Source organism: Gekko japonicus, unplaced genomic scaffold (genome assembly GCF_001447785.1).
Source record: "Gekko japonicus isolate JY-2015 unplaced genomic scaffold, Gekko_japonicus_V1.1 scaffold3125, whole genome shotgun sequence".
Taxonomy (NCBI): Eukaryota; Metazoa; Chordata; class Lepidosauria; order Squamata; family Gekkonidae; genus Gekko; species Gekko japonicus.
In genome coordinates, this window is record NW_015163701.1 from 132,643 (window position 1) to 160,151 (window position 27,509).

At 53.3% G+C, this 27,509-nt stretch overlaps 1 protein-coding gene across 1 annotated transcript in view; it reads right to left on the reverse strand.

Annotated features, from left to right (window-relative positions):
* The window catches only part of LOC107107514 (paired box protein Pax-2a-like), a gene marked incomplete at its 5' end in the record, with an annotated part of 81,004 nt that overhangs the window by 30,698 nt on the left and 22,797 nt on the right, over positions 1–27,509 (reverse strand). The window contains one exon of the mRNA XM_015407824.1: positions 1,110–1,285. Within this exon, the coding sequence (XP_015263310.1) occupies positions 1,110–1,285 (176 nt within the window). The remainder of the gene's footprint in view (positions 1–1,109; positions 1,286–27,509) is intronic.

Sequence of the window (27,509 nt, forward strand, 5' to 3'; positions counted from 1 at the left end):
ATAATGTAAATTATCCTGCAAACTACAGGAGGGCTGTTTGAAAAACTTCTATCACAGATTCATAGCCAGTGTTTCTCTCACTGAAGGGATCCATCTGTGTCTCCATAAAGCTCTCTGCAAAAAGTGTTGTGCGAGGGGCGAACGCTGCCAGCAATCTGGCCAATGGCCCATAGAAGAGGGGAGTGAACTGTGACTTCAGCACAAATTTCACACCAGGAAGTCCGTGGGCAGCGCCCACAGAATCAGGGCAGCTGAAGCATCAGTGGTGTCCCTTCCGTAAGGCCCCAGGTAAAGACGAGAGCACTGCTTTCTTGATAACAACAACTGCTGACGTTTGTTTCATTCAAGAGAGGAAAATCTAGGCAAATTCACAAACAATGAAATAATCAAATGGAGCTTGTATACAAAAATATGTGGGCATATAAAAATGCGAGATTTTTTTTGTGTGTGTGCATGCGCGCGCATGTGTGCGTATTTGTCTGAAGACGGTTGCATTAACGCATGGGTGCAGGCAGGCAGGAGACAGAGAGGGGGAGATTTATGGCTCTAGGCAGGCCTGTATATGTAAGGGGGAAGCCATGTTGGGTCAGATGCATGGGCTTTTGGCCGGGGGATTGTGGTGCAGACTTGTGGTCCATGGATTCCTAGGGGCTTTTGTCCATTTGCCTGTGGAGGGGTTGCGTGCAGATATGAGTGTGTCTGTGAGTGTGTGAGACCTTTCAAAGGAGAGGCAAAGGTACGCCAGAAGAAAAGAGTGTCATGCGGTGTGTGAGCATCTAAAAGCACCCAGAACACTGGAAATGTTCTTGCACTCATCCTGCTCAGAGAAAGTGTAAATACACACTACAAATGTAAACTGGCTTGACGTCAGCTTCATTGACGTGGCTGCTCCTAAAGAGTCTTGGGAATTGTAGTTTGGTGTGATTGCTGCTGAGAGTCCTGCCAAGAGACTCCCTCGCTCTCCCCTCATACGATGGTGGTTCCTCTAGACAGAGGGCCTGGCTGTCCGTCCCTTTCTGCGCCTGAGAGCACAGCCCACGTGGGCAGCCCCTGTTCCCTCCAGCGCCCGCCCGGGTGCCTCTGCCAGCTCTCCCCAGGGCTCGTCACACCTGCTCCGATTTGATGTGTTCCGAGGCCTGGAAGACATCAGGGTAAGAAGGACGTTCGAAGACTCGATCCAAAGCCTCCAGCTGCTGTTGCGTGAAGGTGTCGGCACGAAGGTGTTTCCGCAAACTGTCCACACTACTCTGGGAGTCGCCATTCGGAACAGAGCCCTCGGAGATTTCTGGGAGATACAGAAAGAGAAGACAGGGCATTAGTGAGGCTTGCCCTGGAAAGTACCCGGCACTGTTTCTCAGTTCTCTTGGCAAGGGAGTCCCTCCAGACACTTCCTCACCACCCACTTCCGAGGGGGGGGGGTCTGTGCTCTTCTTCCCTTTCAGAGGGAAAAACTGGTGGGCTTCCAGACCCTGCCCTCTCTCAGTGACTCCTTCCCTGTGCTGGAGGTAGCAAGGTCACTTGGGTCCAGGGGCTTGTATCAGCAAAAGCATCGTGGGGACGTGGCCCACAGCCTGGAGTTGTGTGTTCTTGGTTCCCACTGTTAAAAAATGATCAAGATGGGGCAAATCCAAGCAATCAGCAAGGATGCCTCCACTGCAGCTAGCCTCGGAGCGATGCCTTCAGCAAGCGGCGTGAGGGTAGCTCTTGGACTGCACTTCCAAACAGGTATCAACCAAACAGCTTTTCAGGGCCACTTTGGCCCATGTGCCCTCTCCTCCCAGGGTCCTCCAGGGCCATCTGTTAGAGGAGCCCAAAGAAATGGTCCTTCTCTAACTCTGTTACCTCCCTCCCGACTGCTCTATATGTCAGTTTATACGTGATTATACAATATGATATAATCAATATTGCATTATATACAGTAACCGAATACGATATCACTTGTAAGACCATGGACAATATTACATATTGATTAATCCAAGTTCACTGCCTCCCCCTCCTCCCCCTCTCTGTGGAGAACCCTTCCCTTCCCCACCTCCCTTCCACAGAGACAAAGTGGGATCGCTGCCAACCAAGGGCTCTGAGCACAAAACCGGTTTCGATCACTCCTCCATCGAGACAGGCAGACTAACAGACAGGCCCGTCTTGACCTAAATCGAGAGAAACTCTTTACAACAGTATGATGTGGCTGGAAAGAAGAAGAGGCACGACCCAGCCAGAGTTAAGCTCTTAAGGGAGCCAAGCGCAGGAATCATTACCGTTCTCATTCAGAGTGGTGGAACTCAGAACTGTTTTGGTGCAACGGCACCTGGAAGTGGGACCATGCTGCCCACGCTGTTCATCAGGGCAACGAACCCCCCCCCTTTTTGCCGTTTCTGCCTTCAGGTGGGCCGTAGAAAGCAAACACATCAGCACGGTGGAGGAGCCTGCAATGTATCTGCTGCGTGTGGAAAGTACATTTTGAATCTTGGATAGACGCGTGATCAATTTTAGGCCTTAGGCACCTCTCCACCTGCTTTTTCTGCATCCAGAGAAGGAGACACACCCAAATAGGCTGGTAACAAAAGAAACCAGACAATCGATTTAGGGACTAATCCTGACACGGAATGGCTGGTTGTCCCATTTGCTGCTGCTGCCATTTTGGATTTCCCTCCCTGCTGCCATTCCTGCCTGGACCCCTGTCCTGCCAAAGAGGTCCACCGAGGCTAGTTGGCGGCTGGGGAAATGAATCCACCGCCCACCTCGGGGTTCCCCACCATATGCTATGGCATTGCCTTGCCTCACAGCAGGCTGGGCCTCTCCTCGCTGTGAGGGACTATCTGGCATGGCAAAGGGCACGGGAAGAAGAAGAAGAAGAAGAAGAAGAGAAGCAGAGATTGGATTTCTACCCCCCCTTCACTACCCAAAGGTGTCTCAGAGCGGCTTACAACTCCTTTCCCTTCCCCTCCCCACAACAGACACCCCCTGTGAGGTTGGTGGGGCTGAGAGAGCTCTTGACAGAAACTGCTCTTTTCCAAGGACAGCTCTTATCAGAACTACGGCTTGCCCAAGGTCATCCAGCCAGGTGCAAGTGGAGGAGGAGTGGGGAATCAAACCCGGTTCTCCCAGATGAGAGTCTGCGCACTTAAACACTACACCAAACTGGCTCTCACTGCCTCTTTGCTTCTTCCTATCAATAAACCCATTACCATTAAGCCCCCAGTCTTTCCTCCTCCCGGGAGAACTTTCCCAGGTGAAAAACAACAACATCACCACCACCACCACCCCCCGGGATTGGTCACCCCCTAGAGACGAAGGAGCACATTAACACCATGTTCCTTGAGTACCCGGCAACACGGCTGATCTGGGTTGGTGCACAACGTTGGATGGCAAAAGGGTCACTGAACTGCAGAGCAGCAGTGTGTGGGGCGCAGGACCCCCGTGGTGGCCAACTCTCTCTCCAGGGGGCTCTCATGACCCAGGCTGGTCCTAATGGAAGGGAACCCCAGGCAGGGGCAAGCAGGGCGGCCCGCAAGCAAAGAGGCGGACAGCGCAGAGTCTGGGCAAGCTTGACTTTCACTCTGCACAGTCTACAGGATGGGAGGAGAGACATTTTCAAGTCCGTAAGTCCCCCCCCCGCTTCAGTGGGAGACCGCTGGGGGAGGGGCCTCCGCAGCCTTTCCCTTGGGGGGAAGCTCCCAAAGCGCCCCTCCCCTCATGCACAGGACCAGGGGCTGCCAGGCACAGCAGAACGAGGGGGCCGCCCTTAGTCCGGCTCCTCCGGTGTCAGTCAGCAGGCCCGCTCCCTCTCGCCCCAGCAGAGGACCCCCGACAGATGGAGAAGACAGGTTGGACTGAAGCAGTGCCTGCCCCAGCGCTCCGAGAGCCAGCAGGGTGTCACAGTTGGAGTGTCAGACCCCTCAGTGTCTCCTCAGCGAATCCCCACTCTGCCATGGAATCCCGCTGGGTGATCCTGGGCCACACACACTCTCAGCCAGACCTACCTCACAGGGCTGTTGTGAGGATAAAACGTCTCTGCATCTGAACAAACCTTCACTAAGGGTTTATTATTTTCCTAGCCACGGTTTCTGCGTGTCATACAAACATCTTCAAGGAGTGTTAATCAGTAATTCATCTTCAAAAGGCACGTTACGTCAAGCGTTCTACAAATCAAGGCGTCATGTTTGCACGGCAAAGAGACGGAACGGAACTTAATCCGGAGGTTCTCATCGGCAACCACTTTGTAATGAGCAATCACTTTATAACGATCAAAATAACTTCAGCCCCGGTCACACGGGCCGGATATCGTGGGGGGGGGGCGTGGCTGTTTGCCTCGCAGCAAAATAACGCGCAACTGCGCGATCAGGTGTCCCCTCACGGTCCCGTCGAGGTCTCGTGGTTAGGGGGGAGGTGCTGATCACACGATGCGCCAAAGAAGCGGCGCGGCACGGCAAACGGGGTTGTGTTTTTGTTTTTAACCTGAAGTATGCGCATGCCCCGTTGGGTGCCTGTGTGCATCCCTGCAGACTTCGAAAAAAACAACAACACCTTTTCGCAAGGGGACATGGGCGGGCGCCGGATGCCACCGGAAACGCGATCAGACGCCCGCCCTTGCCCCGCGGTTTCCGGAAACTAGTACCTCCGAGGTACTACTTTTTTACCGCGCGTCTTCGGCGGGAAGCCTCGGGTGAGCCACGGGAGCTCTACGCTTCCCAGATGTGGCGGTGAGATCGCGCCCGGAAAATCCGCCTATCTTCCGTCCCTCTAGTGTGGCTAATGCTCCGTGTGACCGGGGCCTTCATATAACTTTATAATCACAATTACTTCATGAACGTTGATTAACTGTATTTACTGTCACAATAATGTCATTAACAGTTTCACTTTGAGATCAATGATAGACTGGCATGATGGTTGAGTATCTCTAGCGTCTTTGATGCCAGTCTGTTCATTACATGTTTAGCCAGTTTTGGGCCGGATTCTCCACTTTAGTCGGCACGGTCTGATCGGGCCCTCCTGGCTCGCTGTCGTTTCCCCCCCCCTTTGCAGTATGCACATCATCACATACCCATCGGGGGCCCTTGGTGCGGAGATGCCGTTCCACATTTAGGTGCATGGGAAACAAGTGGCACCCCCCCACTCACACTAAGTTGCGCCTGATCACACTGTGACGGGCTGCGCCTGTAGCTGCGAAAGGAGGTGTGATCTCGCAATTGTGGGTCAAATTCCTCCAGAGGGAACAGCCTCACTTCCCTTCCGCTTCAGCTGGCCCGTGTGTGACTGCAACCTTGGAGGACTTTAGGCTAGAACGGATCCAGGCATAATCTCCAGGAAGAAGCCCTAGGAAATGCTTCTTTGATGTGACGTGACCCGGTCAGTGGGTGTAGAAACAGATATGGTAATAAATTCCTTGCAACAGGAAAGAGGGCTCTTTTCCTTGGGTGCTGTGGCCATGAGAAGAGGCAGGACTCCCGACTAAGGAGGCAGCTATTGACCATGTGGTCGGCCTGGACAGCTGAAGGGAGCTTCAAGGTAATGGTAACTATACAGAGATGTGTCACTTCTAAGCTAAACAGCCTGTCCTATTTTAACATCTGACAGGGCATGTATAGAGAAAGGATTTGCATTTTACCTACTTCTTTTGTATCCCTTGTTCAATTTGGTGTTGTGCTAAAAGTATGCTTATGGACTTTTTCTTTTTAATAAATACTTTATAACTTTTAATGCTGGTAGTGGTTCTCTGTACTACAAAGACCTCCACTGTCTCAGACACGGTATTTTAAAAGGAATGACAGGGGGAAGGCAGGCAGTTGCCAAGTGGCTGTTCCTCCAAAGGCACACAAGGCAGTAAACTGTCCCCGTGGTGACCAGATGCTGGGCAGCGGGAGACACGGAGGCCAGGCCTCAGGACTTGGAAGGGAAGCTGGGAGCCCTCCCGGCCCTCCCAGTGGGCAATTCCTTACGAAGGTCAGGTGGTGGTGGTGAGCTACTCTAGAAAGAAAAGCCTCTCTAAGTACAGGGAAAGCTTTGGAGGGCAAGGTGGAACAGGGCTCCAAATAAAACTCTGTAGGAAGTTGTCCTAAAGAGCACTTCAAAATGCCATTAGAGAGGTAGGAGATCGCACTTGGACTGGCAGCCTGTTTGGAATGGGCTGCTGTAGAAAGGCACAGAAAGAAGGTACTGACCATTGGGATACGTCACAGGGTAAAAGGCACGCTATGCTAAAAACAGCTTTAGTGAATAGGTGAGCAGCTGCATTCTGAACTGGCCAAAGTTTCTGATTGTCTTCAAAGACAGCTCCATGTGAAGAGACGGCAGCGATCAATGCAGCCAGATCAGCAGATTCTAGGAGAGGAGATAATGGCCCAGCCAAAGAATGGATGCAAAAAATACTTTTAACAGCAGCACTGGCCAGCCGACCAGCCCGTCCACCAGCGACAGGAGATGGAAGAGCACCCCCAGGCCCTTCGTGCAATCCCTTAAGGAAAGGGCTCTTCCGCCTGAAGGCAGGAGGACTCCCCCCTCCTCCAGAGACCCGCCTCCGCTCTGCCTTGCCCGCATCCCGTCTCAGGCTGCTCATTCCCAGCCACTGGCTTCTGTTCTGTTGGTGGTCTGTATTCCTGAGTCTTGAGCGCTGATTTATTTCTGATGTTTTATTAATTTTTTTTAAAAAATGATGAATTGTTTTGAGCTTTTAGAAACTGATCTGGGCGTCTGGAAAAGTCTAAAATACCTCTATAAATAAAATAAAAGGCAGATGGGAAAAAGCAGAGCTGCTGGACATGTAAGGGTCAGTGTGGTCCAGTGAACTGAGTGAGGAAGGCGAGAACATCTGAAGAGCCCTGCTGGATCAGACCAGGGAGGGCCCACGTAGTCTCACACAGGTGCCAACCCCAGAGGGTCAAGGAACAGGGCCAGGGCCAAGGGCCGCCTCTGATGCCGCCTCCTGGCCCAGGGATTCCGAGGTTTGCTGCCTCTGTAAGATGAAGGCTTCCTTACCTCCCCACAACGGCCATTGATAGACCACTTCTGCCTGGATTTGTCTAATCCCCTTTCAAAGCCATCTCTTCTTGTTCAGTAAAAAAAGTATTTCCTTTTATCTGTCCTGCACCGATTTCTTACCAACTTGATTGGGAGTTGATTGGGAGAGAAACACTCTCTCTGTTCCGCTCTCTCCACCCCCTGCATGATTTTATCAACCTCAGTCCTGCCCATCCTGAGCTTTTCCTCAGCCCTACTTGCCCACCGAGGGTTCTGAGCAAGTCAAATGACACCAAAGGCTGAGAACCAGCTAAGTTTAAGTGATCACCTTTTCTTTGTGATATCGTCCCTGAAAAGCCTTGAAACCGGAGTCCTAAATCATCTCTGTTCTGGGCAGCGCAAACTGAACCGCCATCCAATTAATGCAATCAGCCACCAGTATCTACCAGGCCCGGCAACAGATTCCTGCTATGCAGACGTGCGCGCGCGCGCACTGCGACTTTGTCTGTGGGAGCGGAAACCTGAGCTCTCTCAAGCCACCGTAAGCTTCTCTTTTCCTTCATTTATTCAGGGCCCTTCAGATCTTGACAAATCTGTCACTCTAAATTTGCGAGAGATTATGGTGCTCTCCCTGGTACGGAGAAAGGTGATATATGATATCTGCTGCCGCTATTGATTGCCTGGTCTGGTGGCAAAATGAACTTGAAATGAACATCATGCCTCAACTCATTGTGCGTATAATACACTACTTAATCCCACATTTTTCAGCCGCTATGGAATTCAATTGATCAATCATGTCCCACTGATAGTTCTGTGGTGGGGGTTATTGCCGCTTGGCACACTGACTCAGGGACCTCCAATGCAACGCGACAGGCCACCCCCCACCCCCGTGCAGACCGAGGTGGAGAAAGGGACTGGGAGAGGGAGGGGGGCAGGAGAGAGAGAAAGAGAGAGAGAGAGGTGGAGGCCCGCAGGGACCCAGGGTGCTGTGAAGAAAGAGAGGGTGCTCATCGCTCTGCCATAAAAGAGAAAAACAGAACCTCCAGCAAATGCCTTCCTGTCTGGGGATCATAACATTCGCATTCCGCTCGGAAATGAGATGAAACTGAACAGGAAAAGCCAATGGATACACCACCGGTGGCAGATCTCTGAGGCACAAGTTCACACGGCTGGCTGGCCCAGGCTTTGAGGCCGGAAGGGCCCGGCCTGCATGCCAGAGTGGAAGCGGCTAGTTCTGAACTCCTCAGGGACCCGGAAGAGGATGAATGGCTAGATCCAGAAAGCCCATGTCCTTCTCCACCCCACTCATGGCCCATCATCACCGGAAGCAACCTAGGATGCCTCAGGAGGAGAAACAGAGGCCCTCCAAATTCTGAGAAAAGGCCAAGCGTACAAAACCAAGAAGTGGCTGGGGGCTTCGATTCACACTTCCCTGGGGGTGAGGCCCACTGAGAAGGCCTGAGCCGGCCTGCTGAGTGAGGAGCGGTCTCCCAGTTACTTCCAAACGGTCAATCAGGGTCCATAAACGGTGTGTCACCGCTTGGGTGAGGTGGCCTTCTGGGCTACTGGCAATCCCAGGCCAGAAAGGCCTCCGTCACGGCCCTTCCCCTGCCAGGAGCCACTGTGGTCTGCAGACAGGAGCCTTGTTGAATGGCTGATCCCACAAAACCAGGAAAGTAGTAGTAAAAAAAAGAGAAAAGTTCCACCTAATGACCTGTCTTGCACCTCTGTCAGACCTTCCAGGAGCTGCGGTGGCTCAAGGGGTTAAGACGCTGAACTGCAGGCTGTGGAAGGTCGGTAGTTCAGCAGTTCGAGACCCGAGTGGGCCGCATGAGGGATTGAGCTCCCGTCTCTAGTTCCAGCTCCTGCCAACCTAGTCGTTTGAAAGCAAGAAATTGCAAGTAGATAAATAGGTACCACTTCGGTGGGAAGGTAACAGCGTTCCGTGCGCCTTGGTGTTTAGTCATGCCGGCCACATGACCACGGAAACGTCTTCGGACAGCGCTGGCTTTTCGGCTTGGAAACGGAGGAGCACCGCAACCCTAGAGTCGGACTCAACTGGCTTTCGAGCAAGGGAACCTTTACCTTTACCCTTACCAGACCTTCCTGGTCAGTTCTTCTCTGTTGAGGTCTCCCATGTCTGAAAGGACCCTGGTGGCAGAGGACCAGAGGAGGAGAAGTGAGAGGAGCTGATCTGGAATGCTGCCTAGAAAAAGAACCAACGATCCACCATGGCGGGACATTTCAGAAGGAGGATGTCCTTGGGGAAGGGGCGGGAAGCAGCCGGCCTGGCCTTCTACACAGACTGAGGTCCAGGCTGGTGTTTGGGGAGTCCCAGGTTTGAGTCCGCCTTTTGGCCATGAAAACAGGGGCCTGTCAGACCTTCTCCATCTAGCCTTCTGCATGGATGGCAAAAATGAAGACGGGGAGAACTAGGCATGCCCCTTAGTTCGTTGGAGAACAGGTAGGGCAATAAAAACACACCAGACAGATTCTACATTTGCACGTCCTCGGCTGCTGTTAATATGCTTCCAAGGGGATGATTCCTAACTGTGGGGGCCACTTTGGCTAGCTCAAAAGGCACCAACCCCATGGTCTTCTGGGCGCCAGTTTTTCCACAGAGCAGAAGCCATTTGCTTTAGACCAAAGAGTCCCTTCTTGCTGAAATCACCCTGCTAACGGGATATCCTTCAACCCAAACTTTCCCTCTCCACCCATCCCCTTCTTACTCCCCCCCCCCGTCCAGGTGCCCCCCCCTGTGTCCCTGGACGACCAGGGGCAGCCAGCTTCTTTCTTAGATATCCCCTGGGGGGGGGGCTTTCAAATCACTGCCAGTTGTTGCCGTTTCAAACTCAATTGTTCTCCTTGGTACTGAGGCAAATGGAGTCATTAATTACCTTCTATCGGCTGGGACGAGTTCAGAAAGCGATCAATACGCAGCGTTTGTCATTCACGGCAGCCGGCCCCAGCCAGCACAGATAGGCCCGGCTTCCCTCTGCTCTTCCAGGAGGCCGTGGGCCCAGGGGGAGGCGGCTGGAGAGGGATCACAAGCCCCCCTCCCCAATCCCAGGAGGGCTTCCTGAAGGGAGGGATCGGGAGACCGTGGGTCCCCATTTTCCAACTGGTACCCCCGGAAACCTCTGGGCAGGGTTCCCAGCGGACAGGCCTTCTGGCTCAATGAACACTTTCAAGCACGATCTGACAGGAACCCCCCCCCGCAAGACCCTGAAAGAATGCTGAGGAAGCATTTGCAGGCGGCTCCCAAGAGCAGGTTTCTCCGGCTCCGGGATTGCATGTGGCGCACACAAGGTGCTTGCTCAAAGCCTTGTTCTGAAGACCTGATTGTAGCCACGTGCTCATCAAGCACTGGACAGGCCACAACATGTGGCAGATTTTTTCTTTTCTATCACAGGAAGCATTGTCGTGGCAACCAATGCTCCCTCTAAGCTGTGGAGTCTTGTGAGCAAAAAATTCTACTTGGCGAGCTCCTGGCATTGAAGTTGGGAGCGAGCGATTTGGCTCCTGCATACATTAGTTTGGCTTTGGAGCCCCATCCTTCCTGAGCGAAGACAAAAATGTGTGAGCTGCAGGCTAAAAAACTGTGAGCTAGCTTGGAGGGAGCACTGGTGGCAACCTCCGCCCTTGAGGAGTCAGAAGTGGTACAGTCCACACACACACACATCCCCTTAGTCCATTTCTGCAGCATGGGTGGATCCAGATTCAGTGGCTTTGATTAGCAATGCAGAGACCTGCCATGTGCATGAGGGGACAGGGGGAGAGGCCAGCGAAGTAACTGTGGGCCTGACCCACTGTGAGAGAGCAGAGCCCTTCTCCACTCCTTGTCTATAAAGTGCCGTCAAGTTGTGACCCCAGCAAGGGGCCTTCAAGGCCAGAGTGAGGGGCAGAGTCTTCCTTGGGGGGGCCTCCCACCCAGGCCCCGACTGTGCTTCGCTTCTGAGATCTGACAAGAGGGGGGCCACACCATCCCGCCTCCCTCCCTCTTCTCCACTCCTCGGGCCCTCTTGAAGAGGCTGGCTTGATGCAGTGGGAACCGGAACTTCCTGAGCCCCTACGTCTGAAGGCCTAACTCTATGCGTCACAGTCCCCTCCCGCCCTCCCTGCCAAGGTGGCCAGCCAGGACTCCCAGTCAGACCTGCCCACCCAGTGAGGGCCATGCTCAGAACTCAGCTCCCAGCTGGATCGGGAGAGAGGCTTCGACTTTACCCTCCGAAGCAGCCCACATCTCCTGAGGGCCACGTGTGGACTTTTCCAACAGGGCAAATTGGGGGGGGGCAGGCCCCCACTACCACCAGGGTCTCTTCCAGGCTGGAAAAGTGTCCTGTGGGGGCAGGGAGCCGTTCAGCCCCTTCTCCTGGTGTTCCACACTCCTGACCTGAACAGCCCCCCCCCCACGAGCCCGGGGAGTAGGCGATCCCCTAAGCGTGTCTGCTTGAAAGCAGTCATGGGGGATCTAGGAAGGGTAAGGTGTTGCTGCGCCCCCAAGAAATGCCTGAGGTCCCCCTTGTACCACATCATATAGTTGTTGCAACTTAATATAAGCCCTTTTACGTTTTCTTTCCCAGGTTCCGATAGAGGAGCTTTCTGAAACTACTTCACAGAGTATGACGTGTACAAACATCCACTTTGGCAATGATTACTCATCTCTCAGGAAAGGAGGAGGAGGAGAAAAGGAGGAGAAGGAGGAGGGGGAGGAGGAGGAGATTGGATACCCTGCCCTTCACTGCCCAAAGGAATTTCAGAATGGTTTACAATCTCCTTTCCCTCCCCACTCCCCATAACAGACACCCTGTGAGGTAGGTGGGGCTGAGAGAGCTCTTTCGAGGACTGCTCTTGAGAGCACACAGCTCTGAGAGAACTTTGACTGGCCCATGGCCACCCTGCTGGCTGCAGGTGGAGGAGGAGTGGGGAATCAAACCTGGTTCTCCCAGACTAGAATCTTTGCTCCTAACCACTACACCAAACTGGCTCTCCTATGTGTACGTCAGCTTTTCCAAATCTCTTTGTGTTTTAGCACACCTGGTTTTGGTGTGTGGCTAAGGCTATGCATGTCAGGGGCTCCACAAATGGGACACATGTGCCCCCCCCTGTTGGCAAAAGGGGCTGAACCTTCATTTAGGGGACTGGCAGGCATTCCCTGTGGCGTGTGCCTAGACAAATGGATGCTTAATGATGCAAATGGATGAATGCAAACATGGGTGCAACAACAGGAGAGTCGCAAAGTGTAATGAAGTGTATGTGCAGGCGTGCAATAAAAGGCCTGCATGCCTGCTCTTCATTACTATGCAAATAAGCATCTCGGTGAAGATCATTAGTAAATAATACAAACAATATGCAGTTTATACCTGCAAATTCAGTGTGTGGAGTGAAAATCTGAAGAGCTACGCTGACTTAGAGAGGAGACATAGTGAACTTGGAAGCTTGCTCACTATTTTGTGAAGTGGTTAAGATGCTGAACTGCAGGCTGTGGAAGGTCGGTAGTTCAGCAGTTCAAGACCCGAGTGTGCCCCATGACGGAGTGAGCTCCCGTCTCTAGTTCCAGCTCCTGCCAGCCTAGGAGTTCGAACGCAAGAAATTGCAAGTCGATAAATAGGTACCGCTTCGGTGGGAAGGGAACAACGTTCCGTGCGCCTTGGTGTTTAGCCATGCCAGCCACATGACCACAGAGAAGTCTTCGGCTTTTCGGCTTGGAAACGGAGATGAGCACCGCAACCCTAGAGTCGGACTCGACTGGCTTTCGAGCAAGGGAGGCCTTTACCTTTACCTTTAATAGGCTGCACCAAACTATACTACCCTATGCTGTGCTCATACTATACTACTGTGTGGAGGTAATGATTAGAGGTGGAGGTGCCAGGTGTGGATGGTCCACACCAAGCAGACGCTCTCCGCCTCCTTCCATGCCCAGAGGGGATCTCTGCCTATGGTCTGGAATCCCCTCCTCACAGACTGGGCCAACCTCATGTTTAGGGTTGCCAATCTCCAGGTAGTGGCCGGAGATCTCCCACTATTATGACTGATCTCCAGGCGACAGAGTTCAGTCCACCCGCAGAAAACGACCATCTTGGAAGGTGGACTGTCTATGGCAATATCCCTCCCCTCCCCAAACCCCGCCTTCCTCTGGTCCCACCCCCCAAATCTCCAGGTATTTCCCCACGGACCCAGAGTTGACAAGGCTGCTGGGCCTGGTGGGGCTGAGCCCTTCAAGCCACCGATCCCGTGGGGCTTCCAAGGTGCCCTGGTGCACAGACGCGAGGCACCCAGGGCCAATGTTCCCTCTAAGCTGTGGAGCCTTGTGAGCAAAAATTCTACTTTGTGAGCTCCTGGCATTAAAGTTGTGAACGAGTGATTTGGCTACTGCATAAATTAGTCTGCTCTGGAGCCCTCCTTCCTGAGCGAAGACAAAAATCTGTGAGCTGGAGGCTAAAAAACTGAGCTAGCTCACACTAACTCAGCTTAGAGGGAACAGTGCCCAGGACTCCTCTGGTTCAAGACACCAATGTGAACAGCATTCATAAACTTCACACTGGATCACACATCGCCACATTCCAGATGTCAGGTTTTTGACTGAAAATGCATGACAGGTAGGGGTGGATTCCCACTTAGGTTGGTGGGGTGAATATACTTGCTAAGGGGGGTGGGGGGAGAGAGAGAGAGAGAGAGAGAGAGAGAGAGAGAGAGAGAGAGAGAAGCAAGGCCTCTTCCGTGTCTCCTGGGAGTGATGGGCTGGAAAGGAGAACAGATAGATCTCCCGTGCGTCACACACTGCCTTCAGGAGCTCCTCTGCTGGGCTGAGGCCGTAGGAGTGATTTTTATTGATATTACCACATTTTCTCTATCTGCTGGATTATGGGTGTCTCATTATCGTCGCCCTGTTTTTATGAACTTGTAAACCTTTTCTAGCAATGAGAGAGGTGGGGTAGAAATTAACGAAATAAAACAAATGGCTACAAAGCCCTTTTTAGACACTGTCCCAGAATAACAACAACAACAACAATTTTTAAAGCAATGGAAGTCAGACATGGCCTTTGTTCAAAACCTTGTTTTAACTGCCAGTGCTCTTATTCGAGATATGAGCTTTCGTGGGCATGCTCAGGCCTTGAGTGCCTTGGCTGGTCTTCAGGGTGGCCCCGCAGGACTCACACTTTGCTCCGCTGCCCGGCTGCCCCCACCTGGATCTCTCTGGATCCCAGTGCGCTTGGCTGGCAGCTACCCTGAGAGAACTTGGGGGGTGGGTGATGGAAGAGCCAGTGACACGGTGGCCGGGGGGGGGACAGAAGTCTACCCTGACCGCCTCCTCCCCAGACTGCCCCCGACTAGGACTGCCGACCTTCGGGTGGGGCCTGGAGACCTCCCAGAATTTCAGTTAATCTGTCAGACGATAGAGGTCACTTCCCCTGGAGGAAAGGGCTGCTTTTTTTGCGGGGGGGGGTTGGACTCTATGGCATTGTTCTGCCCCGCGGAGGTCCTTTCCCTGGCTCTGTCAGGAATGTCCCCACCCACTGTTGGCCGCCCTTCCCCGGACACAGGCACAGTGGTCCCCCCCAAAAAACGCGGCCTGCTGGGCTTTCCGCCCCTCTGGGAGGTTCTCCTCTGCTAGCCCCTTCACCTGGGAGCACACAAGGTGCTTCCTTTCCACTCCCTCCCAGGCTGTGACCCACAAACAAGGTGGGGGCTTTCCCCCCCGCCACTTCCCAGGATGCTTTTCTTTACGGAAGCAGCCGCCGCCGCCAAGGGTAACCTTCCGTCCCCCAGCAGACAACAGAGCGACCCACCAGCTGGCTGGCACTGCGTGGGGTGGAAGAGGCAGCCCCCCCCCGGCTGCTCTGAGATCCTCTCACGTTTGGGGGGCTTTGTCAGCTCAAAGGACACAAGCAAGGCAAATAAATAAATAAATGTTTAAAAAAATCACCTCACAGGCGGCTCCTAACTATGCTTGTTTAGAGAAACGGCCCGCACTTATGAAGGCTTTGGTGCGGAAAGCCGGCTTGCAAATGACTGCATCCGAATGACAGTCAAAGCCATTAATTTCCTGTTATGTTTTCCCGTGTTGGGGGCTTTATTAATTTAATTTTACACTGTCGAACAACAGCGAGAGAGCTGACACTGTCACACTCGCAGGGCTCCCCCTCCACACACACCACTTCGGAGCAGCCCTTTCTTGACAGGCAAATTAATGCTGTTATTGGGGACCAAGGAATTCTGCAGGGATTGGCAGAACGCAGCCTGCCCTCCTGCAGGGCTGTCTGTTCACCCCCCCCACCCCACAGACACACTTCCCCAGAGGAACTGAGCAGACCCCACAGAGTCTCTTGACCAAGCCAGAAGGCTCGGGGCAACACACTCCCGCGGCCGCTCCTCTTCCGTTACAGCCTCATTGGCTCTTCTGTTGGGTGTTACAAGTCAAAACACTTCAGTATTTACAGGGTTAATGATGTTTGTTATGATCAACAGGAAGTCACATGTTTGTTTGTAACCAATCTGTTTAGACAATAGAATGCCCAGGAACTTTGGAGCTAACTTGCTAGTCTGATTGGAAACCAAGGTGTCAAGTATTTAGCATATTGGCTTCTTCTTCCTCTCTTTGTTCTGACTGTGAAGAAGACACTGGCCATTCCCATTTTACCTTTTAGCTGTAAGGATGTAGCCATATTAGCTCTTTGTTATTTTCATATCCTGTGTACCTTTTCCCCATGTTAGGTTTAGTAAACTCTTATATTTTAATACACACCATGGACTCACAGTCTCGTAATACTCTGCTGACTTACTCAAAAGGAATCCCAACACTTCTCCTCACGTTCTTTGTTCTGACTAGAGAAGGAGACGCCATTCGGCTCTTCCCGTTTTACCTTTTAGCTGCAAGGATGTAGCCATATTAGGTCTTTGTTATTTTCATATCCTGTGTACCTTTCCCCCATGTTAGGTTTAGTAAACTCTTATATTTTAATACACACCATGGACTCACAGTCTCGTAATACTCTGCTGACTTACTCAAAAAGAATCCCAACATCTTCCCCTGGTTTCCCTCTGGCGTCTCCTGCGCTTGCTCCCTTCGCCACCAATCTAGGCACCCATCTCTTCCCATCTGACTTCCCCGCCTCTCACCCCCTGGCCCCACCTTTCCCTTCCCCGGGCACAGTCCCCTCACCAGAGTACCTGGCAGCCTCCACCTGCCCAGTGTCTTAGAAATCTTCTCTGCAGGGGTGTTATGAGGACCTTTTTTGTGTCAGAGAAATGAAGCACTTTGAACTGCTATTAAAAATGTGGTCGCTTGCAGCCCTATCGGCGATAACGGTATTCTCTGGAAAGGCAAGTGTCGTTCATGAAATGCATGAGTGTTTAGGAAATGTCTAGGGGTGCCAACACCCAGATGGGGCCTGGAGACCTCCTGGAGTTATAACTGATCTTCAGATGACAGATCAGTTTCCCTGGAGAAAACGGGAGCTTTGGAAGGTGGACTGCAGTCCCACGGCAGAGTCCCCCTCCCTCCCCAGGATCCACCCCCCCCAAATAAAAATGTCCCGGGATTTCTCAAGCCAGAGTAGGCAAATACGGCATGGACACAGCCTGTCTGAGCGGGTGGCCTTTCGCCGTAATTGGGATACGCTTGTCAGGCGGAGAGGTCTCTTAAAGAATCCCTTCCAGTCAAGACAACTCACTCCAGCCCTGGCCTGGATAGCCCGGCCAAGCCTGGCCTCATCAGATCTTGGGAGCAAAGCAGGGTCGACCCTGGCAAACACTTGGGAGGGAGACCTCCAAGGAATGTCAGGGCTGGGATGCGGGGGGCAGGCAACAGCAAGCCACCTTTCTGAAACATCCAAACCCCCCACCAGAGGTCGCCAGCAGCCAACCATGACTTCTAGGCAAACACACACACACACACACACACACACACACACGTATCAAAAAGGCACTCACTCCAGCTCCCCCAATCATGCCATGAATTGTAGCACCCCAGACTTGTGTTTGCAGCCCAGAGGAGCTGACAGTGAACGTGCAATGGAGGAACCCTTTCTAACTCAGGGTATGTGTCAGAGAATGAGAATGATCCAGGGGGCCTTTGCCCTCTTCCTGGGGCATGAAAGGAATCCTTGCTCGGTGTGTTCCGCCGGGCGTTCGGTCCGCCTCCCTCCTGCCCAGCTGCCTTCTCCCCACAGAAGCCAGCCTAACAAAAGGTGTCTTCACTGGCAATGTTGTTGATCTCAGCCAGGGCTTTTTTTGTAGAAAAAGCCCAGCAGGAACTCATTAGCATAATTGGCCACACCCAACAGCAGAAATGTATTAGCCTATTAGGCCACACCCCTGACAGCACTAGCATATGAGGCCACACCGCCGTGTTACCAGAAGTGTACTCATCCAGCCACACCCACCTTTCCCTCCTTATTCTGTTTACCTTGTTTGTTGTCAAAACCCAGGGCTTTTTTGTAGCAGGACCTCCTTTGCATGTTAGGCCACACACCCCTAATGTAGCCAATCCTAATGAGTTCCTGCTGTTGGGTGTGGCCTATTATGCTAAGGAATTCCTTGGGCGTGGCCAACTCAGGAGCCAGCCGGAACTCCGTTCCTGTGCGTTCCTGCCCAAAAATAGCCCTGCAAGTCTCAGCCAATGAATGCCACCCAAAATCACGGACTCTTGAGTGCTCGACACACGGCCTGGGGTGCTTTGTCTGGCTCTGTAACATCATACCCTGAATTTTCCTGCCTGGTCTACATGGGATACTTCCAGGCATCCTCCCCCCCATCAGCCTTCTGTAATATCTGTAATTCACATTTTGCATTTGGAAGAAATTAACCAGGTGGAATTTGCCTTTGTGAGCTCCAGTGCCCCATTTTGGCATCACTGCCTCCTTTGCATGTCTTGAAGAAGCTCCCACCAGCCTCGAATTGGTGGTTACTTCCTCCGGTCGTTACACCCTCTGTGTAAGCAAAGATGCGCCACCCTCAGAGCTTGAGACGCGGCAGCCATGGGTCTCCAGGGAAGCCGGGGTTGTTTTCAAAATGGTAGCTGATAACCTCAGCCTGTGGGCAGGACTGACAGCTGACTCCACCCGCTCAGACAGACAGAAATCACCCCCATTGGGCCATATTTTTCTTAACAACCAGGAGAGCTACACGGCCTGGCTCTTTTTAAAATGTAAAGGTCAAGGTAAAGGCCTCCCTTGCTCGAAAGCCAGTCTAGTCCGACTCTAGGGTTGCGGTGCTCATCTCCGTTTCCAAGCCGAAGAGCCAGCGCTGTCCAAAGACATTTCCGTGGTCATGTGGCCGGCATGACTAAACACCAAGGCACACGGAATGCTGTTACCTTCCCACCGAAGTGGTCCCTATTTATCTACTTGCAATTTCTTGCTTTCGAACTGCTAGATTGGCAGGAGCTGGAACTAGAGACGGGAGCTCACTCCGTCATGCGGCACACTCGGGTCTCGAACTGCTGAACTACCGACCTTCCACAGCCTGCAGTTCAGCGTCTTAACCACTTGAGCCACCACAGCTCCTTTTAAAATGTACACCCCCTCTTAAAGCCTTCACTGCCTGACTACAAATGAGCGCAACCCATAATCCGAACCAACTACCATGCGTGGCTTCATTTATTTCCTTCCATTTTCATACGTTCTATGGCACCGGTCCCCCAAAGAGCTCCGGAGCAGCATCCTACGATGAGCAGTCCTACAATGCGGCCGCCGGGGCGGAGAGGAAAGGGCGGTGGGTGGCCTGAGTGGACTCAGAGAGTCCCACGGCAGAGCGGAGGTGAGGCTGAGGCCCCCGAGGTGTTCTGGTTGCCAGCTCTTGGCTGGGGGCAGAGTTTGGGGAGAGCGGGGTCTGGGGAGGGGACGGGCCTCAGCTGGGAATAAAGCCATAGAGTCCACTTTCCAAAGCAGCCCCCTTCTCTAGGAGAACTGATTTCTGGGGACTCTCCAGGCCTCACCTGGATGTTGGCCACCCTACCTGACACTCTAACCACTACACCTGGTCATTTCCCCAGAGCTGAAAGAGGGTGTCTGAGACATTAGCTCCAAGCAGGTCTTGAGTTCTGGGGAGGTTCACAGACATCAGGAGATTTCCTACAGTGCTGGCCGTGCCTGGCTATGGAACATCCCGAGAAGAAGATTCTTTGGCATCCATAACAATGCGGCTTTGCAGCCTTGCTGGAGCCATCTCAGTCCTGCCAGCATTTCACAGAGGAAAACAGGGATGCTCCTCTACGTGGGGAATGGGTGGGGACACCCCGGGACAGGCCCAGGAGTGGACCATGGCCTGGTCAGGTCAGAGGACAGCCTAGAGTCCCTCTAAAAGGCAAAGGTCAAGGTTTCCCTTGCTCGAAAGCCAGTCGAGTCCGACTCTAGGGTTGCGGTGCTCATCTCCGTTTCCAAGCCGAAGAGCCAGCATTGTCCGAAGACGTTTCCGTGGTCATGTGGCCGGCATGACTAAGCACCGAGGCGCACGGAACGCTGTTCCCTTCCCACCGAAGTGGTCCCTATTTATCTACTTGCCATTTCTTGCTTTCGAACGGCTAGGTTGGCAGGAGCTGGAACTAGAGACGGGAGCTCACTCCATCATGCGGCACCCGGGTCTCGAACTGCTGAACTACTGACCTTCCACAGCCTGCAGTTCAGCGTCTTAACCACTTGAGCCACTGCAGCTCCAGAGTCCCTCTAGCTGCCCCTTATAGATTAGTTTGATCCACAGCAATCATCAGGTGGTGGTGTTTACCGCCACGTCGTGACAAACTGGGACAGGACATCCACCTGCCCCTCATCCAGTTGGCATCATTAATTGGCCCAGGCTAGCTCGATCTCCTCAGATCTCAGAAGCGAAGCAGGGCTGACCTCCAAGGAATACCAGGGCCGGGACACAGAGGCAGGGAATAGCAAGCCACCTCTCTGAAATGTCCAATCCCCACTAGGGGTCACTAGACGTTAGCCATGACTTCCAAGCTCTCTCACAGGTACAGAATACCAAAAAGAAAAAGAAAAAAGAAATGTAGTTTTTAAAGGACACCTAATGTCCTTCATGGAGCTGCGGTAGCTCAAGTGTTTAAGACGCTGAACTGCAGGCTGTGGAAGGTCGGTAGTTCAGCAGTTCGAGACCCGGGTGCCGCATGAAGCCCCGCCCTCCTCAGGCCCCACCCCCAAATCACCAGCCCCCAGCTACTTCACCATCGCAAACTTAGGGACAAAACCTCCAAAGCTCATATGATGGCTGTTAAAACAATAATTTCCATGCTCTTTCCTTTCTTTAAACCATGGCATTGTTTCACTGTTGTGCACCAACAGAAATGACAGTATTTTTTTTTTTAAAAATACACACACTTGCAAGCAAAACAAATGGTACATTTAGAAGCTCAGGTTCCTATTTTAACTGACCTTTTAATTAAACATCGCCTGGTCTAGTTTCCTCTTTGCAATTGCAGTTGTTTAAAAACTGGGGGATGGATTGCCAAGGAAGACATAAGAACATAGGAACATAAGAACATAAGAGATGCCAATGTTGGATCAGGCCTAAGGCCCATCCAGCCCAACACTCTGTGTCACACAGTGCCCAAAAAATACCAGGTGCCATCAGGAGGTCCACCGGTGGGGCCAGGACATTAGAAGCCCTCCCACTGTTGACCCCCCCCAAGCACCAAGAAGACAGAGCATCACTTGCCCCAGAGCCCCTATCTATACCTTGTGGCTAATAGCCACTGATGGACCTCTGCTCCATATGCTTATCTAATTCCCTTTTGAAGCCGTCCATGCTTGTAGCCACCACCGCCTCCTGTGGCAGTGAATCCCATGTGTTAATCACCGTTTGGGTGAAGAAGTACTTCCTTTTATCCGTTCTAACCCGACAGCTCAGCAATTTCATGGAGTGCCCACAAGGAGTTCTTGTATTGTGAGAAAGGGAGAAAAGACATTTGAAAATGGCCGTGCATCCAGGGAGCTGAAAGGGGCTGTGCAGGGCAAGGCATGAGCAAGGAGGCCCCTTGGTCTGCCCAACGCGTGCCCAGACCTCCTTGAGCCTCTCTTGCCCTGTGCAGAAACTGCAGTGCACAAGGAGAGTGATGTTGCCCAACAAAAAGTCCCAGCTAAAGAGAGCCGCAGGAGGGGGGGGGACGACAGCCTCTCCCATGCTCCAAGGGCAGATGTGCAGGCGTGAACAGTGCCTGTCCCCCACCCATTTCCCAGGCAGTGTCAGCAGTGCTTGTGGGCAGTGCAGGGTCTCCCACAGGGTGTGAACAGTGTAGGCCCCTTGGCACAGTGCCTGGAATAGCTGCTCTGTCTGGTTGCCCTTTGAGGGTGGGGGTTCAAATCCCCATTCTTCCCAGGAAGACCATTGGGTGAACTTGGACCAGTCCATCTTTCTCCGCTGAACCTACCTCACAGGGTTGTTGTGAGGATGAAATTGGGGAGGTGAAGGGAGAGCCGTGTCTACTGCTGTGAGCAAGACAGGAATATGAGGGGCAGCTCTAGGGGGTCTAGGAAAGACAGTGAAGATGTTCCATGTGCAGATCTAAAATTAGCTTAGATCAACTAGACAAGGAAATGAAATTTTCACAAGCTTCAGATTCAACTTTGTAGCACTCTTTAACCCTCTTTAAGCCCAGGTTTGGAACAGTAACTCTTTAAGCATGGGCTTGAAACAGTAATTCATGAAAGGAAATCTGAATTCCGCACCCCAGCACAACTCTATAGATTGTGTAATACGTCACACCACTCTAATGGGTCCACAAGTGCTCTCACCAAAAGCATGTATGGCATTCTGTGGCCCCTCCCCCAACCCCACCACCTTCAGGCTCCACCCCCAAATCTCCAGGAACTCCCCATTCCCAACCTGGAGGTGGCACCCTTGATCAGCAAGTAGGAGATCCTCCTCTTCAACCTTCCTGAATGCCCCAGGTGGACTTCAGGAGTCACAAGCAATGTTCCCTCTAAGCTGTGGAGCCTTGTGAGCCCTGTGGACCTACTTTGTGAGCTACTGGCATTAAAGTTGTGAGCAAGCGGTTTGGCTGCTGCATAAATTAGTCTGCTCTGGAGCCCTCCTTCCTGAGATAAGACAAAAATGTGTGAGCCGGGGGCTAAAAAAACGTGAGCTAGCTCACACTAACTCAGCTTAGAGGGAACACTGGTCACAAGTCCTCCTCCACTGATCTTTAGCGAAGGGCCTGTTGAAAACACATTGCTGGGCACTTGCGCGGTGGAGATATGTAGCACCATCAGTTCACCAACTGTGCCAGCAGAAATCCGTTTTGCCAGGAGCGGAGACATACCACCAAATGTAGCGGAAAGACAAGCACCTCAAGCATAGCTGTCTATGTGGCCAGGGAGGCCACCAGTGGAAAGCCCAGAAGCGCAGGCAGTGGCTTTGCCTGGTGGCCAAGAAGGTTCCCCCCCCTCCCAGCCCTTGAGCCCATCTGGAGGGGAAGAATTCCGAGTCCAGCTCGGGTCGTGCACTGCTGGCACTCAGTTCCTGACCCTAGATCCACTCCAACCGTCGCCACCTCCCCCTTCTGCCTTATACCTGACGCCTGCCAAAACCCAACACAACCAAGAGATGCCAAGAGGAATGAAACACCCACATTTTGAATTGGGGTGGGGACAGCAATAAATGTTTACATTCAAAAAGGCAAATCTGAACTGGAAATTTTGCATTCCAAATCTGAATGGAATTAGTCATTTTGTGCATTGGTGAATGCTTCTTTCGCCTCTCTTTCCTGCATCCCACATTCTGATCTACCCGGATAGTTTTTTCACACCACACCCCCCCTAATTCTCTCTGCCCCCTCTCCCCAGTACTAAAATCACTTGGTCTTCCCCCAGAAAAGCTCTCAATTCCAAGGGCTGTGGCAGGCAAATCTAATGCCCTAAGCAAGGCATTGGCTCTGGCTTTCTTCAGAAAAGCGTTTGGCCTGTGAAGGACTTCTGCTGGCTCACCAGGAGCGCCAGGAGAGGGTGTTCTCTCATAAAAGGCAGCCGCCGATGCCCACCTGCCACCTTGCCTGCTGTACGGTATATCTGATCTTCAGGCCCAACCAGAGGGCTCTCAGGTGCCCTGGGAGAATATCAGGAGGCCCTCTGGCTGCCGCGCTGCCACCGCCTCAGTCAAGGTGGGGAGGTTGGAGCCTGCAGTTGCACGGCACTGTCAAGGTCAGCAGGTTTGGGTTCACTGAACGGTCAGGATGGTTTGAATTACCGGTGCTGTCTGCCGATTCCTCCACTGATTGCTCTCCGCTCGGGAGCAGCGGCGGCGGTGGTGGCAGCAGCAGTAGCAGTGACAACATGCCGTTCTGGCTGTGCACTGATACAGCAGCAAGGCCCTGGGGGCAGCATGGGGGGTAGGGGAGTGTCTTTGTGGCAGGGAGCTACGTGCACTGAGGAAACAGAGAGGATAGCAAAAGGCAAGCAGTCCTGGGCAAGCCATCCTGAAGCAGCAGATCCTCACTGAAGATCAGAAATGGCCAAATCCCTGCCCCCCCTTACGATACGGGATGTCTTCTCAAGTGCTAGCTTAAATCTCAAGAATGGCACCCTGTAGATCTTCCAGAGAAGAGAGGGATGGGGGTAACACCAGTCCCCTCGAGGTGCCCGGGCTCCTGTGTGACTGTACCCATTTCTGCCTTCAGGCCCCAGGCGGGCTGCCCTGGCCTCTGGCCCTTTGCTCAGCCCCTGGGTCCTTTCCCAGCCCCAGTGCAGAAGAGGCCTCCCTGCTGGCTCCTGGAAATTAGGCTGGGCACGTGGTGAGGGCGTGCGCGGCATCCTCTTGGTCGGTGAACCACAGCCTGTCCCTGGTTAGGAACCCAACTTCAGCTCCCACCTCCCACACTAGAATCCAATTCCCCGTCTCCTCTGATTTCCTGCGGCTTCTCTTCTTGTGTGGCTGAGCCAAGACTTTCACGCCCCCATTTGAGGAGCAAGATCCCAGTGGCAGGCCTTTCAGGGGTTCTCTCTCTCTCTCCCCCAATTAATACCTTAAGTGGATGGTGTGGCTGCCATGAACACTTCCTTCCAGGCCGGGGGTGGGGAAGCCATGTGGCCCCACCACACACGTGGCCTTGAGAAGGTGGCAGCAAGGCGGTAGAAGCATTCCTTGGCACAGGGCTGGGTTAAATTGTACCAGGGCAACAGAGGCATTGTTGTATGAAGCAGGTCTAAGGATACATGAGCCATGGAAATGACTTTATTAGTCCCAGGGATGAAGAGGGCAAATATGGATTGTCTAATACTGAAGATGCACTAATGAAAGGGGACCGCTAACTGCGGGGAGTTTCCCATAGTATATAGTATAGCGAATAGAGCCAAGGGACAGCCAGCGTGTGTGTTGGGACAGGCCTCTACTGGCTAAATGGATTCCTGTGTTTTGCATTCTTGAGACCCCTGTCCAGATATTTGTTGCGAAAACAACACCTTAAACTATAGGCACGGGGCTGTATGACATCTCTGTTAAATTCTGTGGAGGTGTCCACATATAAATGGCCCAAATTTATTTAGCATATACCTTGCCTCTCTCAAGGTGTCCACATATAAATGGCCCAAATATTATCTCTTTATCAATTTATTTAGCATATACCTTGCCTCTCTCCCCAATGGGGACCCAAAGCGGCTGACACCGTTTCCCTCTGTTTTATTCTCACAACAGCCCTGTGAGGTAGGTCAGGCGGAGAGAGTGTGACTGGCCCAAGGTCACCCAGCGAGCTTCCACGGCAGAGGGGGGATTCGAACCTGTGTCTCCCAGAGCCTAGCCTGACTCTCCAGCCACTACACCAGGCTGGCTTTCTACATACCTACACCTTGACTTGAAGGGCTGGTAGACCCTTGGAGGGGCAGGGAGCCCTTAAAGGTGAAATCTGCACAATACAACATACTCAACTAACCTTCCATTCTTTAAATTTGAGTCACACAGGAAAGCAGAAGTGTCACTGATAAATATTGCATCTGTGATTTGAATCATTATATCGTACATAACCGGGGGGTGGGGGGTTGGTTTCGCTGTGCTGCAAAAAGCCAGTCGTATGAATTTATTCTTAAAATATAAAGTGAAGATTGGAAGATAAAAATAAAAATGAAAGGTGAAATCTGTCAGTGACCGAAGGAGGACTTGGTGTGCTTCCTCGGCACCTCAGGCCCAGGAAAGGACAGGAACTTGGTCCCTCTGGCATTGCCAGAGGCCACGTGGGGCGTGATCTTCCCATACAAAACCTAGGAGACAAAAACTAGGAGACAAAACCCATCACTGATCGGTTTTGCACTGCTGCGCTGGCCACCAGATCAGGCCCAGGCAAAGGAGGGCTCTCGCCCCTCGCCCCCCCCCGCCACATTCTGCCCTCGAGTTCTGTAGCCGGCTGTGGGGGCCAACTCCTCTCCTCCCAGTCGGTCTGGAAGGGCAGCCCTTCTGTGTGTCTGCCCTGGACCTGCCACACGACAGCTGTGCTTCCGGGAGCATGGGGGTGGGCTTGGGGGGCATGAGCATCCCCTGGGTGAAGAAGGGTACCAACTTCAAACCATCTCGGAGCGGCACAGTTCAAAGACAGGAAGTCTCCACCGAAGACCACCACAGGAAATTGCAAGGCTTCCCAGGAACCCTCACAAAACCCCCCTCTTTGTGATTTCTGGACTCTCACACCAGCCACCAAGGCTCGGGTAGGGTTGCCAGGTCTGGGCTGGAAAATACCTGGAGACTTTGGGGGGTGGATCCAGGAGAGGGCCTCAGCATGCTCCAAGGCCACAGAGCCCCCCCCCTTCCAAGCAGCCATTTCCTCCAGGGGAGCGGACCTCTGTCAGATGGAGACCGATTGTAAAAATGGGAGATCCCCAGGCCCCACCCTAGGCAACCCTAGGCTTGTTCACATTTTATAGGGTTGCCCACCAGTGTTCCCTCTAAGCTGAGTGTGAGCCAGCTCACAGTTTCTTAGCCTCTGGCTCACACATTTTTTTGTCTCAGCTCAGGAAGGAGGGCTCCAGAGCAAACTAAGCCAAACCGCTCGCTCACCACTTGAATGCCAGTCGCTCACCAAGTAGGATTTTGGCTCACAGGACTCCACAGCTTAGAGGGAGCATTGTTGCCCAACCCAGGCCGGGGAAATTGCCGGAGATTCAGTGGTAGAGCCTGGGGTGGGACCTCGGTGGGGTACGAGGGCACAGAGAGTCCACCTTTCGAAGCGGCCCTTTTCCTCAGGGGAGCAGACCTCCGTGGTCTGGGGATCAGACGCAGTTCTGGAAGCTCTCCAGGCCCCACTTGGAGGTCAGCCGCCTGAAGAGATGAGGCGGGCAGGCAGGGCACCTCCTCCTGGGCTTTGCTCAGAATCCTGAGGTCAGATCCACAGGCCGGGCAAGGAGAACCAGCCCCCCCCAAAGGCCTTTAGAAGCCCCAGGCTTTGCAGCAGGGGTGTGTGTGGGGGTGGGGGGCAGCCAGCCAGCCCCCCTTCCCCTGCCTCCCCTCATGCCAGAGCCCGCTGTGGGGAGGGGGCGAGCAGGGCCTGGCTGGTTTGCATTCATGAGATCCAGGCCGCCTAAGCCGCCCCCGCCCGGGAGGCCGCGCAGGTAATTGGTTTATCTATCTGGGCGCAGGGGCAGCCATCTCCCCACCCAGACAGACGAGCCGTAAAGGCTCTTCCTCAGGGCTATTTCCTTTGTCTTTTCAATTGCTTCGCACATCCATGTGAGAGAGGAGAGAGAGAGAGGAGAGAGAGGGGGGGGGGAGGAATGTTAATTTGTGAATTAATGGCTTTTCTCAGCGGAATTGTAAATTCAAATGTCACCTCACATGGCGATACTGCGCCTGAGCGGCTGCTGAGGAAGAAACGATCCATCCCCCCCACCCCCTCCCCACCCGGGCACACACGTGGCTGCGCTCCTCAAGGCGGCTCGGGCAAGAGAGGCGACTCTGAGGGCCCAGCGCCTCCCTGGCCACCCTCCCACCCACCTAACGCCCTGGACCCTAACCCCACTCCCCAAGCCAGGGGGGGGGCAGCCAACGCTCCCTTCTCTGCCCCCCCCCAACTAGAGCAGAGCACCTATGGGGAGGGGGACGGAAAGAGCCCTCTTCCAGTGAGCAGGAGAATTAATGGCCCTGGATTCCAGGCAAGTGCCGCCACTCCGGCCCGCCCGCCCGGCTGAGGGGAGGTAGGCTTGGCCGGTTCTGAGCAGGCAGTGGGCGGCCGAGAGGGAGCTTCGGGGATGGAGATTGAATATGCAATTTTCTTTCACCTTGCCAAGAGCGGCCCCTGGGCTGCGCCTGGCCTCTTTCCCCACCTCTGCCTTTTCTGGCCCTCCCACCTCCCCTTCAGTCTTTCCAGAAAATTACCTTCAAAATTGATTTCCACTTTTACAAACAAACGCAATGGGAACAGGGGAAGGGGAAGGGGGCCCTGTGATGCATCGGGGCTGTCGGGGGCCTGGCTCTCCACACCCACCCAGCCTCCGCTTTGTCGGACAAGAAGTGTGCCACTTCCTGCCCCGGCCGACCTCCACCGCAGGTTGCCCCCTGGGACTGTGACCCCTGATCTGCTGGAGGAGATGTCTGCTTTGGAGGTCCGGACCTCCATCCCCTCCCCAAACCCCACTCTT